The sequence below is a fragment of the Odocoileus virginianus genome, chromosome 1 (assembly GCF_023699985.2).
Source record: "Odocoileus virginianus isolate 20LAN1187 ecotype Illinois chromosome 1, Ovbor_1.2, whole genome shotgun sequence".
NCBI classification, from domain to species: domain Eukaryota; kingdom Metazoa; phylum Chordata; class Mammalia; order Artiodactyla; family Cervidae; genus Odocoileus; species Odocoileus virginianus.
In genome coordinates, this window is record NC_069674.1 from 71,984,377 (window position 1) to 72,000,286 (window position 15,910).

A 15,910-nucleotide genomic window follows, 5' to 3' on the forward strand; every position below is an offset into this window, starting at 1 on the left:
AGATGGGAATGCTTTCGCTTTGTCACTGAGTCACTGAGCTTCTGGGTGGGGAATGAGGGCTGTGTGTTCTATTAGCATTTGTCTGTTTTGATATCTCGGCTGGCAGGACAATTGATATTCCTCTTCTTCAGTGAAACTGAATATTGCCTCAAAGAGGCCTTCGTGAAAAGAGGTGGAATGCAAAGGAACGGAAATATTTAAATGATCTCTGAAATGTCACGAGACTCTGGAATTTCCTTTTCTACAGGTGCAGTCCTACTTCCTCATTGTCCCAGTGGAACCCCAATGCTACCCTCTTCCAAAATCACCCAAAAGCAAGAACCGAAACAGCAGCAATGAGAGAAGCAAGACAGAAAACTCTCTAGAGGGGAAATGGATACTAATGTCAATCCTTCTGCAACAAGCTGCTCCCTCCAGCTGACGGCTCCTTTAAGAAACTTGAGGCTTTTCATCTAACGGCCTGGAGGGAAGCACACTTCAGCACATTTTACGAAATAAAGCTCAAAGAGAAGTCCTCTGTGTTTTGAATTACTAAGCCTTAGAGATGCTGGTTCTTATAAGAGCCCTATGTGGCACTGTTTTTTTTTTAATTTGTAAAACTGATTATCTTAATAATTTTAAACATACACTATGGTATTGTACATCCTCTTCATGGATCACAGGCCTGTCGTAGTGAAAGGGCTTGTGTAACTCAATAAAGCTATGAGCCATGCTCTTCAGGGCATGAACCCAAGGTAGATGGGTCATAGTGAAAAGTTCTGACAAAATGGGACTCACTAGAGGAGGGAATAGCAAACCACTCCAGTATTCTTGACATGAGAACCCCATGAACACTATGAAAAGGCAGGAAAAAAAAAAAAAGATATGACACTGGAAGATGAGCCCCTCAGGTTGGAAGGTGTCCAATATGCTACTGGGGAAGATTGGAGGGCAATTGCTAATAGCTTCGGAAAAAATGAAGAGGCTGGGCCAAAGTGGAAATGACACTCAAGTTGTGGATGTGCCTGGTGGTGAAAGTAAAGTCCGATGCTGTAAAAATAACGAATCAAGGTAAATTGGACATGGTCGAGCAGGAGATGGCAAGAGTGAACACTGATGTTTTAGGAATCAGTGAACTAAAATGGATGGGAATGGGCAAATTTAATTCAGATGACCATAGTATCTACTACTGTGGCAAGAATCCCTTAGAAGAAATGGAGTAGCATTCATAGTCAAACAAAAGACTTCAAAATGCAGTACTTGGGTGCAACTTCAAAATGGCAGAATGATCTCAGTTTGTTTCCAAGGTGAACCATTTAACATCATAGTAATACAAGGCTATGTATGTCCCAAACACTGATGCTGAAGAAGCTGAAGTTGACCAGTTCTATGAAGACCTACAAGACCTTCTAGAACTAAAACCAAAAAAGATGTCCTTTTCATCATAGAGGGTTGGAATGCAAAAGTAAGAAGTTAAGAGATACCTGGAGTAACAGGCAAGTTTAGCTTTGAGTACAAAATGAAGCAGGGCAAAGGCTAACAGAATTTTGTCAAGAAAACACTGGTCATTGCAAACACCCCTTTCTAACTACACAAGAGACAACTCTACACATGGATATCACGAAATGATCAATACTAAAATCAGACTGATTATATTCTTTGCAGCTGAACATGGAGAAGCTCTATATAGTCAATAAAAACAAGACCTGGAGTTGACTGTGGCTTAGATCATTAGTTCCTTATTGCAAAAATCAGGCTTAAATTGAAGAAAGTAGGAAAAACCACTAGGCCATTCAGGTATGACCGAAATCAAATCCTTTATGATTCGACAGTAGAGGTGCCAAACAGATTCAAGGGATTAGGTCTGGTAGACAGAGTGTCCGAAGAACCATGGGCAGAGGCTTGTAACATCATACAAAACCATCCCAAGAAAAATAAATGCAAGAAGGCAAAATGGTATCTGAGGAGGCATTACAAATAGGTGAGAAAAGAAGATAAATGAAAGGCAAAGGAGAAAGGAGAAGATACATCCAACTAAATGCAGAGTTCCAGAGAATAGCAAGGAGAGATAAGAAAGTCTTATTTAAGTGAACAATGTAAAGAGATAGAGGAAAACTATAGAATGGGAAAGACTTGAGATCTCTTCAAGAAAGATGGAGAGATCTCAAGAAAGTTGGAGAGATCAAGGGAACATTTCATGGAAGGATGGGCATGATGAAGGACAGAAATGGTAAGAACCTAATAGAAGCACACTTGATTAAGAAGAGGTGGCAAGGATACACAGAAGACCTACACTAAAAAGGCCTTAACGACTCAGAAAACCACAATGGTGTGGTCACTGACACAGAGCCAGATACCGTGACGTGTGAAGTCAAGAGGGCCTTAGGAAGCATTACTACGAACAAAGCTAGTGGAGGTGATGGAATTCCAGCTGGGCTATATCAAATCCTAAAAGATGATGCTGTTTAAAGTCTGCACTCAATATGTCAGCAAATTTGGAAAACTCAGCAGTGGCCACAGGACTACAAAAGCTTAGTTTTCATTCCAATCCAAAAGAAGGGAATGCCAAAGAATGTTCATACTACCATATAGCTGTGCTCCTTTTGCATGCTACTAAGGTTATGCTCCCCGGTGCATAACCAGCTTCCCTGGTGGTTCGGACGGTAAAGCATCTGTCTACAGTGCGGGAGACCCAGGTTCAATCCCTGGGTCGGGAAGATCTCCTGGAGAAGGAAATGGCAACCCACTCCAGTATTCTTGCCTGGAAAATACCATGGATGGAGGAACCTGGTAGGCTACAGTCCATGGGGTCACAAAGAGTTGGACACGACTGAGCTACTTCACTTTCACTTTCTAAGGTTATGCTCAAAATCCTTTAAGCTAGGCTTCAGCAGTACATGAACTGAGAAATTCCAGATATACAAGCTGGGTTTAAGAAACTAGGTGTGCTGTTTAAAGGAAGAGGAAACAGAGGTCAAATTGCCAACATCCGTTGAATCACTGAGAAAGAAAGAGAATTCCAGAAAAACATCTATTTCTGCTGCATTGACTACTCAGAAGCCTTTGACTGTGTGGATCATAATAAACTGTGGAAAATTCTTAAAGAGACGGGAATACCAGACCACTTTACCTGTCTTCTGAGAAACCTGTTTGTGGGTCAAGAAGCAACAGTTAGAACCTTACATGGAACAATGGACTGGTTCAAAATTGGGAAAGGAATAAGACAAGGCTGTATAATGTCATTCTATTTACTTAACTTATATGCAGAGTACATTATGAGAAATGCCAGACTAGATGAATCACAGACCAGACCACCTAGCCAGACCACACTAGATGAATCACACCTTGGAATCAAGACTGCCAGGAGAAATATCAACAACCTCAGATATGCAGATGACATTACTGTAATGGCAGAAAGTGAAGAGGAACTAAAGAGCCTCTTGATGAGGGTGAAAGAGAAGAGAAAAAAAAGTGGGCTTAAAACTCAATATTCAGAAAACTAAGATTATGCATCCAGTCCCATCACTTCATGGCAAATAGATAGGGAAAAATTAGAAGCAGACACAGATTTTATTTTCTTGGGCTCAAAATCACTGCGGATGGTGACTGCAGCCATAAAATTTAAAGACGCTTGCTCCTTGGAAGGAAAGCTATGATAAACCTAAACAGCGTATTAAAAAGCAGAGACATCACTTTGCAGACAAAGGTCTATATGGTCAAAGTTGTGGTTTTTCCAGTAATCAATTATGGATGTGAGAGTTGGACCATAAAGAACGCTGAGTGCCAAAGAACTGATGCTTCTGAACTGTGCTGGAGAATACTCTTGAGGCCCTTGGACTGTAAGAGATCAAACCAGTCAATCCAAAAGGAAATCAACCCTGAATATTCACTGGAAGGATGGATGCTGAAGCTTTTATACTTTGGCCATGTGATGTGAAGACCCAACTCACTGGAAAAGACCTTGATTTTTGGAAAGATTGAGGGCAGGAGGAGAAGGGGGTGACAGAGGATGAGATCATTAGATAGCATCACTGACTTAATGGACATGTATTTGAGCAAACCCTGGGAGACAGGGAAGACTGGCATGCTGCAGTCCATGGGGTCACAAATAGTTGAACACAATTTAGCCACTGAACAACAGCAACAGTACTGTTATTTATACACAGTCCTCTAGAATTTTTGTTTCATCTTATAAAACTGTTACCCTGTGCCTGTTGAACAATGCCCCTTACTACCCTGAACCTGGTTAACCACCATTTGACATTCTAAGACTTGACTACTTTAGTACCTCATATAAATGGAATCATGCAGTATTTGTGTTTATATGATTTGCTTATTTCACTGAGCATAATGTCCTCAAGTTTCATTCATGTTGTTGCATGTGTCAGGATTTCTTTTTTTTTAAAAGACTGAATAATATTCTACTTCTTTATCTATTTGTCCAAAGATGGACATTTATGTTGCCACTACCTCTTAGCTATTGCAAATAATGTTGCAATGAACTATGAGTGTGCAAATATTTTTGAGATTCTGTTTTCAATTCTTTTGGATATATACCCAGAGGTGAGAATGCTGAATCATATGGCAGTTCTATCTTTAATCTTTTGGAAATCTCTATACTATTTCCATAGTGGCTGCACCATTTTACATTCCCACCATCATTGCACAAGGGTTCTCATTTCTCTACATCCTTGCCAAAAACTTGCTATTTTTGTTTTTGTTTTTTTTCCCAAATAGTGGCCAAACAGATATGAGGTGATATTTCATTATGGTTTTGATTTGCATTTCCTTGATCCTTAGTGATGTTGAATAGCTCATCATATGCTTATTGGCTATTTGTGTATCTCTGTGGTCCAACCTAACACAACCAGGGGTTTCTAGCTAGAGCTTCTGTGGGCTCCACAGCTTTGGGTATGGAAAGACTGTGACTTGGTTTCACTGTATTTGATAGCTGAAAGGCAATCAACATTTCACTTCCATGCTGAATAAGCAGTGAGGGTTTTTTTTTTTTTCCCCTCCCCTGGACATTGCCTAAAATTTCACTTTGAAAAAAAGCTAAAGATATTGATTTCTGTATGCCCAGGGGTGATAAGCTATTGATAGAAATAATAGGAAAAGGCCAACTGAACAGATGTATTTCACTTGTAAAATATAATTTTTCTCCCTCCTGGCACTTGATATGAAAACACAGAGATATCTTAAATATAAAAAAGAGCTATTAAGATATCCTGCTACTTTTTTTTCTGTTAGTAAATTTTCATAATGAATTACAAAATGACCCAATTCAGTTTTCAAAGGCACTGTTAATAAGAGGCGATCTTTCTCCAGAAAAACCTTGTATATGACAGCAACTCCTAGTAGTCCTGTGAAAAATGATTGTGTCCACACATTAATGGTAAGGTGATAAGGGGCAGCAGGCACTGTGTCCCTGCTCACCAGTCACAGCGTAAGCAAGGCAATAACACAGAACTTGGAGCAGGTGACGAGGCAAATTCTAAATTCTCAGTGTCCTCTCCTGACCTACCCTTCAACCTCAATTTTCTGGGCTCTTCCCTGGAGACCCCATCTGCTGAAGCCACAGTGCTCTGATTCACTTGCTTGTTGTGAATCACTATTTAAATGTCCACACACATCCTGAAATTCCATATGGCTTTTTATCCCAGATTAGTTCATTCATTACTTTCAATGCTAGAACTTGAAAGGAACTGAGACATCAAAAAACCCAAATCCTATCATTTGTATAGGTGAGAAAATGGAGGCCCTGAGAAGTTGAGTAATTCCTGAAAGGCCACCCAGTTTGTCAACGGCATCATTTCTGAATTTTCCCATTTATTTTCCCCCTTGACAAAGGCTGTGCCATCTTCCCAAATACTTGGGATTTTGTCCGGGGATAATTTTTGAGTTCTCCTAATTCTCATTCTTTTTATGTCAACAGTCACCAAGTCTTAATGATTATTCTTTCAAGACTCTTGATATTGTCACTTCTGCATTTTACTTCTGCTATTTTCAGCACCTCATTACCCCCTCCCTGAATTCCCTAACTTAATGTAACAGCCTCCCTATATAATATTCCTACTTATCTGATCGATTGGTGATTCTCCACTCAGGCTGCTCAGTGCACTGACTGAGGGCATGTTTCAAAAAAAAAAAAAAAAAAAAAAGCAGCATACCTCGCACTATCATCACTCCTGGCGCAGTCTGTTTTAATTGGTTGGGGAGGAGCCTCTATTTTTTAATGAAGTCCCCCAGGTGATTCTAATGAGTAGCTGGGTTAACATAGGTCACAGCTACCCATGTGAAAGAAAACACCTTATAGAAACAAAACTTAGGGTGAAGTGAAGTGAAAGTCACTCAGTCGTATCCGACTCTCTGCAACCCCAAGGACTATACAGTCCATGGAATTCTCCAAGCCAGAATACTGGAGTGGGTAGCCTTTCCCTTCTCCAGGGGGTCTTCCCAAACCAGGTCCCCCATATTGCAGATGGATTCTTTTACTGTCTGAGCTACCAGGGAAGCCCAAACTTAGGTTAACCAGAGACAATTACTTGGAACATTCAATTAGCCAGTTTTTCTACATTCAACTCTGAACAGAAAGCAATATATTACAAGAAAATAAGCAAAATAATCAGAAAGTTCTAAACAAACAAATAAACATCTGCTTCTGATTTCGGTTGAGATGGTCAGTCGAAATCTGGGCCATCCTCCTATGCCTCCAATAAAAGCCTGCATGGAAATTTGCTCACTTCCTCTCACGAGCGCACCAAAATAACAACTAACTGCTGAAGAACCATCAATCAAAAAGACTGGAATCTACAAAAAATGACATTCTACACCTAAAGACATAAAGAAGAAACTGCAAGATGGTAGGCAGGGCACATGTGCGATATAATCAAATCTCATACCCCACAGGTGGGTGACGCACGAACTGGAGAACAATTAGGCTGCAGAAGGTCTCCCATAGCAGAGCGCGCCGAGCCCCACGCGATGCTCCCCAGCCTGGGGCAGCGGGGGGTCTGGCAGTGGGGAGAGGAGCCGTCAGAGTAGGGCTTGAGCGCAGGAGTCCCAGAGACCCCACTCTGGGGGGGCGCACACAAGGTCTCACGCCTGGGCCAGGCCTACCTGCTGGTCTTGGAGGGTCTCCTGGGGAGGTGGGTGCGGCTGTGGCTCTCTCTCTGGGTTCATAAAAGCTGGTGGTGGAAATATCAGGGAGTGTTCCTCTGCTTGAACTCTTAGTGGAGGCAGACATCCAGCTGGAGTAGTTAGGACCAAGACCTGACCCCATGGAACAATGTTTAGGCTCATGCTGGGACTCCTCAGGCCAAACAACCAATAGGATCAGAACACAGCCCCAACCCAGCGGCAGACAGGCTTCTTTAAGAATCCAGTGAGTAGACACGCCCCTAACAAGGCCCTGCCCAGCAGAGAGCTAAGACCCAGCCCCACCCACCAGTGGGCCAGCACAGCCTCTCCCACTAGGAAGCCTTTCACAAGCCTCTAGGGCGACTCTCCAACAAGGCGGCAGACACCAGAAACCAGAAAACCACAACCCAGCAGCATCCGGAATTGAGTCTGGAGACACTGGGGACAGGCTGGTCCCTGGGCCCTTGAGTGATTGAGGGGAGGGAAGTGCTAGGACATGCAGCACACCCCTACAGAGGACCACTTCTCCAAGGTAAAAAAATGTAAGAAATCTTCCATATACATAAAAATACCAGTAGAAATTTAGACCAAATGAGATGGCAGTGGAACAAGATAAAGCTCCAGAAGAACAACTAAGTGATGTAGAGAGAGGCAATCTACCCGAAATTTGATATAGAATGATGACTTAATGATGCTGCAAGACTTATTTACTCATTCACATACTTGTTCACTCTCTCTGCAAAGCACTGTTATAAGAACCCAAGGTAATAACCAGTATTTGAATTCCATAAAAGGGAGAACATGTGAACACTGATAACCCTGTTGCAAAACAGAGTCAGAGGGAACAGAAAAGATGTATTAGGAACGATGGGACTTCAAAGGACTAAGAAATTACTTCTGATTGATGAATTTGGGGAAGGATTCATGGAGAAGGCAGCCTTCAACCTGGTTTTTGAAGGAGGACATGGCTTGGGGAAAGGGTTTTCCAAGGTAAGGGATCAGCATGAGCCTAACCAAGGTGGAAACACAGGACAATGCCAAGTGTCTCAGCAGCACATCTGGGTAAGAGGATACTGTGGGAGAGGAGAGAGAAGACAGATTTGAATGGGGCTGAATCAGGTTTGCTCTGAGGACTCATTTAACATTTTGTGTGTGTGTGAGAAAAGTCCCCAAGTCGGGCGGTCCTTTAGGACAATCAATTGCTCTGGCATCAGTGATCAGGGATTCACCACAGTAGCAGGGAAACAAGTAGAGGCTATTTCACCCTGTAGAATGAGCCTGAACAGGAACAGAACGACAGGAGGAAGGGAGGAGCGGGCCCTTAAGAGAAACGCGGAAGTAAAATCACTTGAATGGGGAACTGGTTGTATATATATATATGTGTATATATATATACATACATACATATGTATGAGTGTGAAGGCACTCAGATGGTTTTGAGCTGGGCAACAAGGAGGGTTGATGGTTTCTTAATTAATAGGTGATTCAAGAGGAGGAGGAGTTTAGGAGGCGGCATCATGTATGCAATTTTGAACACATACGTGTGGGGCATCTGGAGAGAAATGTTGAGAGGGCAGGTGGAAGTCTTGGGAATGAAGTCAGAGATGGCAAAACAGACATCGGAGTCATCTGCATGGTGGTGACGGGTGGAACCATGAGAACAGATGAGGTCTCGAGGGAGGGGCTGGGGATGGGGTGTCACTGCATGAGAAGACAGTTGAAGGAGACCCCCGAGGAGCAACCGAAGAGGAAGGAGAAAATTCAGCTAATACACTGACCACTAGTCTCAGCTTACAGGCCGTCCCAAGGGGATGAAGGGCTGACTCCATCACTGGATGTTGTTACTATGGTGAGGCTGGTGACCACTGAGGGGATGCTTTTCACTGGAGTCCTGATGATGAAATCCAGATTTCAAATGCCGAATGTGTTAGGGGAAAAGGGGAACTCAAGAGCATGCCCATTTTCAGGATACTGTGTGCCTCAACCCAAGAATGTAACACAGTACATTTGAGAATGGTTTCAACAAGATGGTGATTAAAGAGTATTTTTTGTAAACAATGAGCACTCTGTTTTTCTTAAACATTCCCTACATACAGAGTTCCTTTAGAGTAGAATTGGTGTCTTATTCATCTTTGTATCCTACCTACCCCTGCCCTCTGAAAAACCAAACCAGAAAAGCCAGGCCTTTGCCCCAGGGCTGGATCTGAGCACCCATGGTCTTGCTGGGTGGGTTCCCAGTGTGGCTCCGACCATGGGGCAGTGTGTGGGGAAGGCCTGTGGGGAGATCCCTGCAGAGGAGCAGCCGAGGGCCCCTTCCCACCGTCCTCACAACGTTGGCGTTAGTGGATCCGTGCACCTGCATTGTGCTAAACCCGCAGGTTCTAGGCCCTGCCCCTCCCCTTTGCTCCCTAACTGCCTCTGCATTCCCTTTCAAGGCAGAGGTCTTTCTCCCTGTGGCCTCCCTGAACCCCCACCCTGGCTGCCCTCCATCTTCTCTTCTGGAAGAGGTCCCTGGCTCTCAGACTGCCCTCTCCTGGTCTTCTTCACTGACTTCCCTCACTCGCCACTCAGATGTGACTGCGCCTGGCGGATTCTCCTCTCCTCTCTGATTATACTCTCCTCTCCTCTCTACGCAGCAGGGTCTCTTGGGGAGAGCTCGTCCCATTCCAGGATGGTCCCTTCCAGGTCTCCCAAAATGCTCCGCCCTGGAGCACCACATCCTAGTGCCCTGCGCCTGGGCTCTTCCGGAAAGGGTCCTCCCGGCACCAGAAATTCACAAATCTGAAGCTAACCTCGTCATCTTTGTTCCTAAACTTGCTCCTTCACCCATGTGGCATCATTTCCACTCAACTCCGGCCACAGCTCTGCTCCCTGCACCCTACCTTTGTATTCACTATTGACCAAGCTTTATTTCCGTCAATAAATGCCTGAGGTAGCTCTGAAATCTGTTTCCAATATGCTGTTTCCATCACCACTTCCCTAATTCTGGTCCTCACATCATTTGCTTCAACTTTTACAATAACATTTTAATTGTCTCCAGTTTCCTATAAACACCCATTTTAAATACTATTGAGGCACAATTCCAAATACATATAGTTTCACCCTTCCACTTAATTCTTTTGATGACATATAATTATATAAAATTCAAATTCCCTTGTGTGGCATAGAAGGCCCTTTTCATTGAGCCCCATTTTAAGTTCTTTCAGTCCATCCCTCTCCTTTTCCTACTTCTCCAGTATAAGAGCCACTGTCCCTCGTGCCCACACAAGTGAAATCATACTTGTCACTCGAGGCCCAGCTAACATATCACGTCTTAGGTGGAGTAGAATCTTCTACAACTCTGCTCAGCAGATCCCAGGTGCTGTGTCCCTTGGGCTCTTTGCTGATGCTGTCCTTACTTGTCCCCTTACCTCGTTCTCTCCCCATCACTCCTTCCTGCTTTCGAATGCACAGAGGGAGAGACTCTCTCATTAATCCTTATCTCCCTAGCACCAAGCAAGGTGCCTGATAGATGTTGGTGGAACTGAACTGAGACCACAAAAAGCCCTCCAGTTCTTTCATTGTTGGTTTTTAGCTAGTGACTCTAGAGAATTGATTCAGGACATCTTAACCTGCATGGATTGCAAACTAGTTAAAGTAAATTATATGACAAGCATATATACTTCTTTTGTCAGAAACAGGAATCTATACCTCTTTAAAGCATGGTCACTGGACTAGATGTCCCCAATAATGATTCCATGGTTTTTTATTTTTTCTAGTACATTGCAATGGTCTTCTTTATGCCCTAATTTAGGTTTCCCCTGATCAATAACTTATCCTTGAGAGACACTTTAGACAAATGATTCATTTAAAACTTATGTCTTTGTAGACATCTTCAGGGAATGATTGTGATGGGGTGTGTGTGTGGGTGTGTAGGCACATATCCACATAAATGTATTTGATAAGGAAATGTTCCACAATAGGCCAATTCAATAATTCACTTAGAGAATAATATTTCCTTTCATTCTTAATTCAAACCAGTCCTACATGGCAACTAGTAGGGTTATTAACAATTGAAAAATGTATTTCAGAGAACATTCAGAAGACCAACTTAAAAACCTTTGTTGGAGAGATGCTTAGCCATGGCTCAGAGAGTGTAAGGGTGGGTAGAATCAAGTCAGAATTGAGAAGTGTGTCAGTCTGACTCCTGTTACCATGGCAAACTGTGGGAAAACTACTTCTGAAAAGTTAAACTGACATTTTAAAATTGCAGTTTTTAAAAACTGTGCTGGTAGTCACAGATCTACTGCAAGATTTGACAGTGGACATGGGGGCTGCTCTGGGGATGTAGTTGAGGGGTGAAAAGTTGCGTGAACCATATTTGCAAGGCTGCTATTTATATTTTGCTTTATTTGTGTGTGTGTATGTGTGTGTGTGTGTGTGTGTGTGTGCGTGTGTATGTACAGGATGCTTAATTTCCTTAAGAATTTTGACCAAATGTTATGCTAAAATATAGCATGAGAATGTTCACTTTGAAATCGTTAGATACAAACTTAGGACTACTTTAAAAAAAAAATCACAACTGTTTTTTCCCCTTAAACTGGGTGCATCACTGAGTATGCAGAGGGAGAGTTAGAAGATCCAGTCCTGAATGAATAACTGGCACATACAGGCTGGGGGATAGCACAACACTGCGGGGAGTTCTGGGTTCCTAGGGCTAACATGTCTGATGACTGTGGCTCCCTCCGTCTGGCATAGAAAGGGTGGCCTCGTGGGAGCTGGCCAAACCAAACGTGGGCTGAGAGAAAATACATGTTGTTTTTCTGCACTGATGCCCAGGGATTGCTTTCTGAACTGCGTGCGCGGAGCTCACCCAGTGCTGCCTCTGCTGTACGCCCCCTCCCAGCCCTTCCTTCCTGCTGGGACCTCACTGGGCTGGAACCCAGGAATGAGTGCATCTCTAACTTTCCTGAATCCACAAATCTTATCCTCACCACTTATAAGGTCTCAGCTATAAATATTTTCCAGAGCTCTAGCAGTAATTAGACAAGCTACTATGAAAGATAGAGCATTATACATCAGTTAAAAACATATGCAAAACCAAAGCTCATTAGAGAAAGATAATATTCATGCAGAGTTTACAAACCGTGTCTTTAGGGTGGCCCAATAAGTAGAAATATGGGGACCCATGCTTGTCACTTTTCATGCACATGGAGAGACTGGAAGGTACCATTCCTAAAGGAAGGGGAGGAATAGCCTAGGACCAATCATTAGAATTAACAGAACCAGTGACAAAGATATAGTATTACTGTTAGAATCAAGATTGCTTAGTACGTTTAGAGTAGCTGAATAAAAATTATCTAGGCAGTAAGAATAAAGACTTTAAGTAAAGCTGACCCTATCAAGCATGCAGCAAGTGAAATTAGTGAAAGACTGAGCTACGTGTGTATTCCAAAAATAGATTTTTTTTCTCAAAATATTGAGGGCATCCTGAGGTGCTTTTAAGGAGGCACAAGTGTTTAAAACATCTTGAAATCATATCAGAATTTTTGCAGAATTTTCTCATAATGAGAGTGCTTCAGTGAGACCAGCTGTCATTTGAGAAGTCACAGTAATCATGTTTCTAAATTTTGAAAAACCCTCAAATTAAAGCCATGGTTTGCCTATGTTTATATTTATGTTTTCTCTAATAATCTCATAACTCCTTATAGCTCCTCTCTTCTGTAACAATTTGCTCATTTAGATTCAAACTTCATAGTTGACTTGATGGCCGTAATTGTTTTCTGGAAAAAAAAAAAAAGAGCTGAAGAAAACACAGCCAGGTTTTGCCTGTTCTATGTGGCTGTATTCGCCTGTCCAAGGACTGTACTCTGAAACCTGCCTCTTAGCGGCTGCCTTGGTCTAGGCCTATCTCAGCTCCTGGGCTTCAGTTCTTTACCGACAAAAAGACGGTACTAGAAATCCTGGGCTGTCAGTGATCTCCACCAGACAGGCCCTGGGAGATGTAATAACCAGTCCCTGCAGCACTCAATGCCATGTTGTCTTAGCTCCATACAGTGCGAGGTAGAGGGTGGTGTGGGGCTACTGGATCAGAAGTACTGAATCCACATAACTCAGACATTTGGGAGCCTGATCCCCTCTTTGCCAGTATATTCTTATGATACTACCCCTCTCCCAGCCCTCATGTCAACACCTAACTTGCTCCATGCGCTTCAACACACAAAACAGATAGTGCCCCCACATGGATGTCTCATTATGCCCCTCCTGGGGTGTTTTTCACCACGCAGCTGTGTTCAGGGGTGTGCTGTGCTAAGTTGCTTTAGTTTGACTCTTTGGGACCCTATGGACTGTAGCCCACCAAGCTCCTCTGTCTATGGGATTCTCCAGGCAAGAATACTGGAGTGGGTTGCCATGTCCTCCTCCAGGGGATCTTCCCAACCCAGGGATCGAACCCACATCTGTTACATCTCCTACATTGGCAGGCGGATTCTTTACAACTAGGGCCACCTGGACAAACAATTTGAAGTGAAAGGGAAAGCAGAGGCTCTCTGTGGTGTGGAAACTACCGCTTAACAATGAATGTAAGGAGGGAAATGAAGTCTCAGGATTTATTAACTGAGTTTACCACTTAGCCCTGCCAAGATGCAAGTAATTTTGTACAAAATACATCAAGCGGTTTTACGATCAAGCACAAAAGGGTCTCATTTAATTCTAAACGTGGCCTTTACTGGGCTTGAAAGTTACATGTGCTAGGAAACGTTGGGGCCAGAGGGTCAAACAAAAGAGCCCAGAACATGGTGGGGAAAATAGCTGTGAAAACTCTAACAGAAATTACAGTGAAATGTGAAAAACAGTGTTGCATCCTGTGCTCGGCATATTCAGTGCATGTGCCATGAGTCCTAAGACCCGTGTTCAGTCTGAAAACCCAGGATCCTGATGAGGATCACTGTTTGTTGGAGACCTCGGGACGGGAGTGTAAATGCAGGCTCTTCTCTAAGCAAATGTCTGAGCTACCTTAGAGTAAACAGCTGTTTAGTCCAGGCTAAGTGTCTGTTTGTTGTTTCTATTAAAATTTTTTTTTGAATCCAAACAGCATGTTGAAGAATGTGTGATTCTCACTGTTCATAGAGATTTTGCTACAATTAGAGCATATAATTCAAGCCTGGAGTAAGGCATTATGTAATCTTATTTTGGTCCTGTCTGAGGGAGTTCGGTTGAAAAGAAAACCTGGGAAGTCTTTGTCAGAACAAGGCATCAGGGTAACCCTATCTGTGAGCAAAGTTGTAGGCAGAATTCTCAAATAACAAAAAAAAAAAATCCAACCTTATGGACTATTTCTTTCACTAGAAATGAGGGGTTTTTAGCACTTTAGTTTAAAATGAATCACTTGCTTTGGGAACAGTGGGATAGGACTTAAGGACCCCAGAGCTTAAGGGCTGCTCTGGAGACCTGGTGTTTGCTGGTTGTGGCGGTTGGCTGGATCTACCCAAGAATTTGTCTTATGATGTTAAACTCCACTCTGAGCACCTGGATAACAGGGTGTTGTTAGCAGACTCCCTCACAGGGGTCAACATCTTCTGTGTCATTTCTATTTTGAGACAAGAGAACAATCAAGACAGTGGAGAAAATGGCTTTGGCATTTAGCACCAGCTTCATAACGGGTGTAGTTGAGGGATCACAAGGTTGACTTGAATCAACACCATCGTGCTATGAACACAGGTCAGACTGTCTCAGTGAGGAGGGTGGGAGCGGAGCCGAGATTGTCACAAAAGTCTAAGACTGAAAAAAGGGAGGAAAATCTTGTCTCCTTTCTTGACTTTTAACAATTGCAATGGAGAGTGATTCAGATTTGATGGGCCAAGGGGTAGCTGGGTTGAGGGGTGAGGCTTATACAGCGGGAGGTCCACAAAGACACAGAGAGGACAAGAAGTAGAAACTCCTCGGGTCTTTACAGGAGAGCTACAGGAGACAAAGCCAGCTGTCTCCATGGCATGAAACTGCCTGGGATGACACTTGAAAAATACAGAGTGCTGGGCCAAATCGACCCAATCCTCTGTGTGTGTGTGTGTGCAGATGTAAAACCATGATGTGTGAGCTTTCTTTCCTCTTAACCTTAATGCTTTGATCTCCACTCCTACCTACTCTCTGCTCACCATATAAAAAACAAACAAACAAACCGTTTCTCGATTCTGTGACTTCTCTGAGATTCATTTCAATGTTCTTATGGAACTCATCAGCATTTTGTCTAAGAGGCTGTCTTCTCCCCGGACTGTGGTAGAACCAGCCCTTGCCCAGGAGAGCTCAGCTTCATATTAGGGGAGGCAAGAGAAAGTTTTGTCAGAACCTAAATCCAACTGTCCAGCATGATTTACTGGAGGAGTTGGATTTTTTAGGTTTTCCAAGATGCATGTGGAGTCCTTCTCAGTGGGGTTTGGGAAAGATAGCTGTTCACTCATTTGTCTCCTCCAACAACGTACTGAACTGAAGGAGGTCAGACCTCAAGAGCAAAACTGGTTTCTCTTGGTTGATTTCTTGGTTACTTCTGTCCAATATATTTTATCAGAGTCTTAAATACCTAACAAGTGTCAACTGGGGGAAGTGGGTCACTTAACATATCCTGAGAGAGAAGAGTGTATGTTGGAAAAACTATCAAGAAGGAATATCATCATAGTCCAGGGTTTCCAATAAAACAATGTGAAGAAATGGGATTTCACTCTCATCCTTAAAGCACCTTAATAAATGAGGTTTTGGCTGAGCAGTGGGGAAAAGAATTGGGTATCCTTCAAGGAAGCCCCTGCGTCTGACTCCATGA

The 15,910-nt window shown here is 43.1% G+C and overlaps 1 protein-coding gene across 15 annotated transcripts in view; it reads right to left on the minus strand.

Annotated features, from left to right (window-relative positions):
• The window catches only part of MAGI2 (membrane associated guanylate kinase, WW and PDZ domain containing 2), a 1,406,842-nt gene that overhangs the window by 65,772 nt on the left and 1,325,160 nt on the right, over positions 1-15,910 (minus strand). For 8 of the 15 annotated variants that reach the window (XM_070469808.1, XM_070469811.1, XM_070469809.1 and 5 more), the window contains one exon: positions 7,099-7,251. The exons of 3 other annotated variants lie outside the window; for them this stretch is intronic. In XM_070469808.1, coding sequence (XP_070325909.1) covers positions 7,099-7,251 — 153 coding nt within the window. Of the gene's footprint in view, positions 1-7,098; positions 7,252-12,244; positions 12,356-15,910 lie in introns of all 15 variants that reach the window. 4 more of the 15 variants (XM_070469817.1, XM_070469816.1, XM_020903164.2 and 1 more) reach the window with 2 other exon arrangements.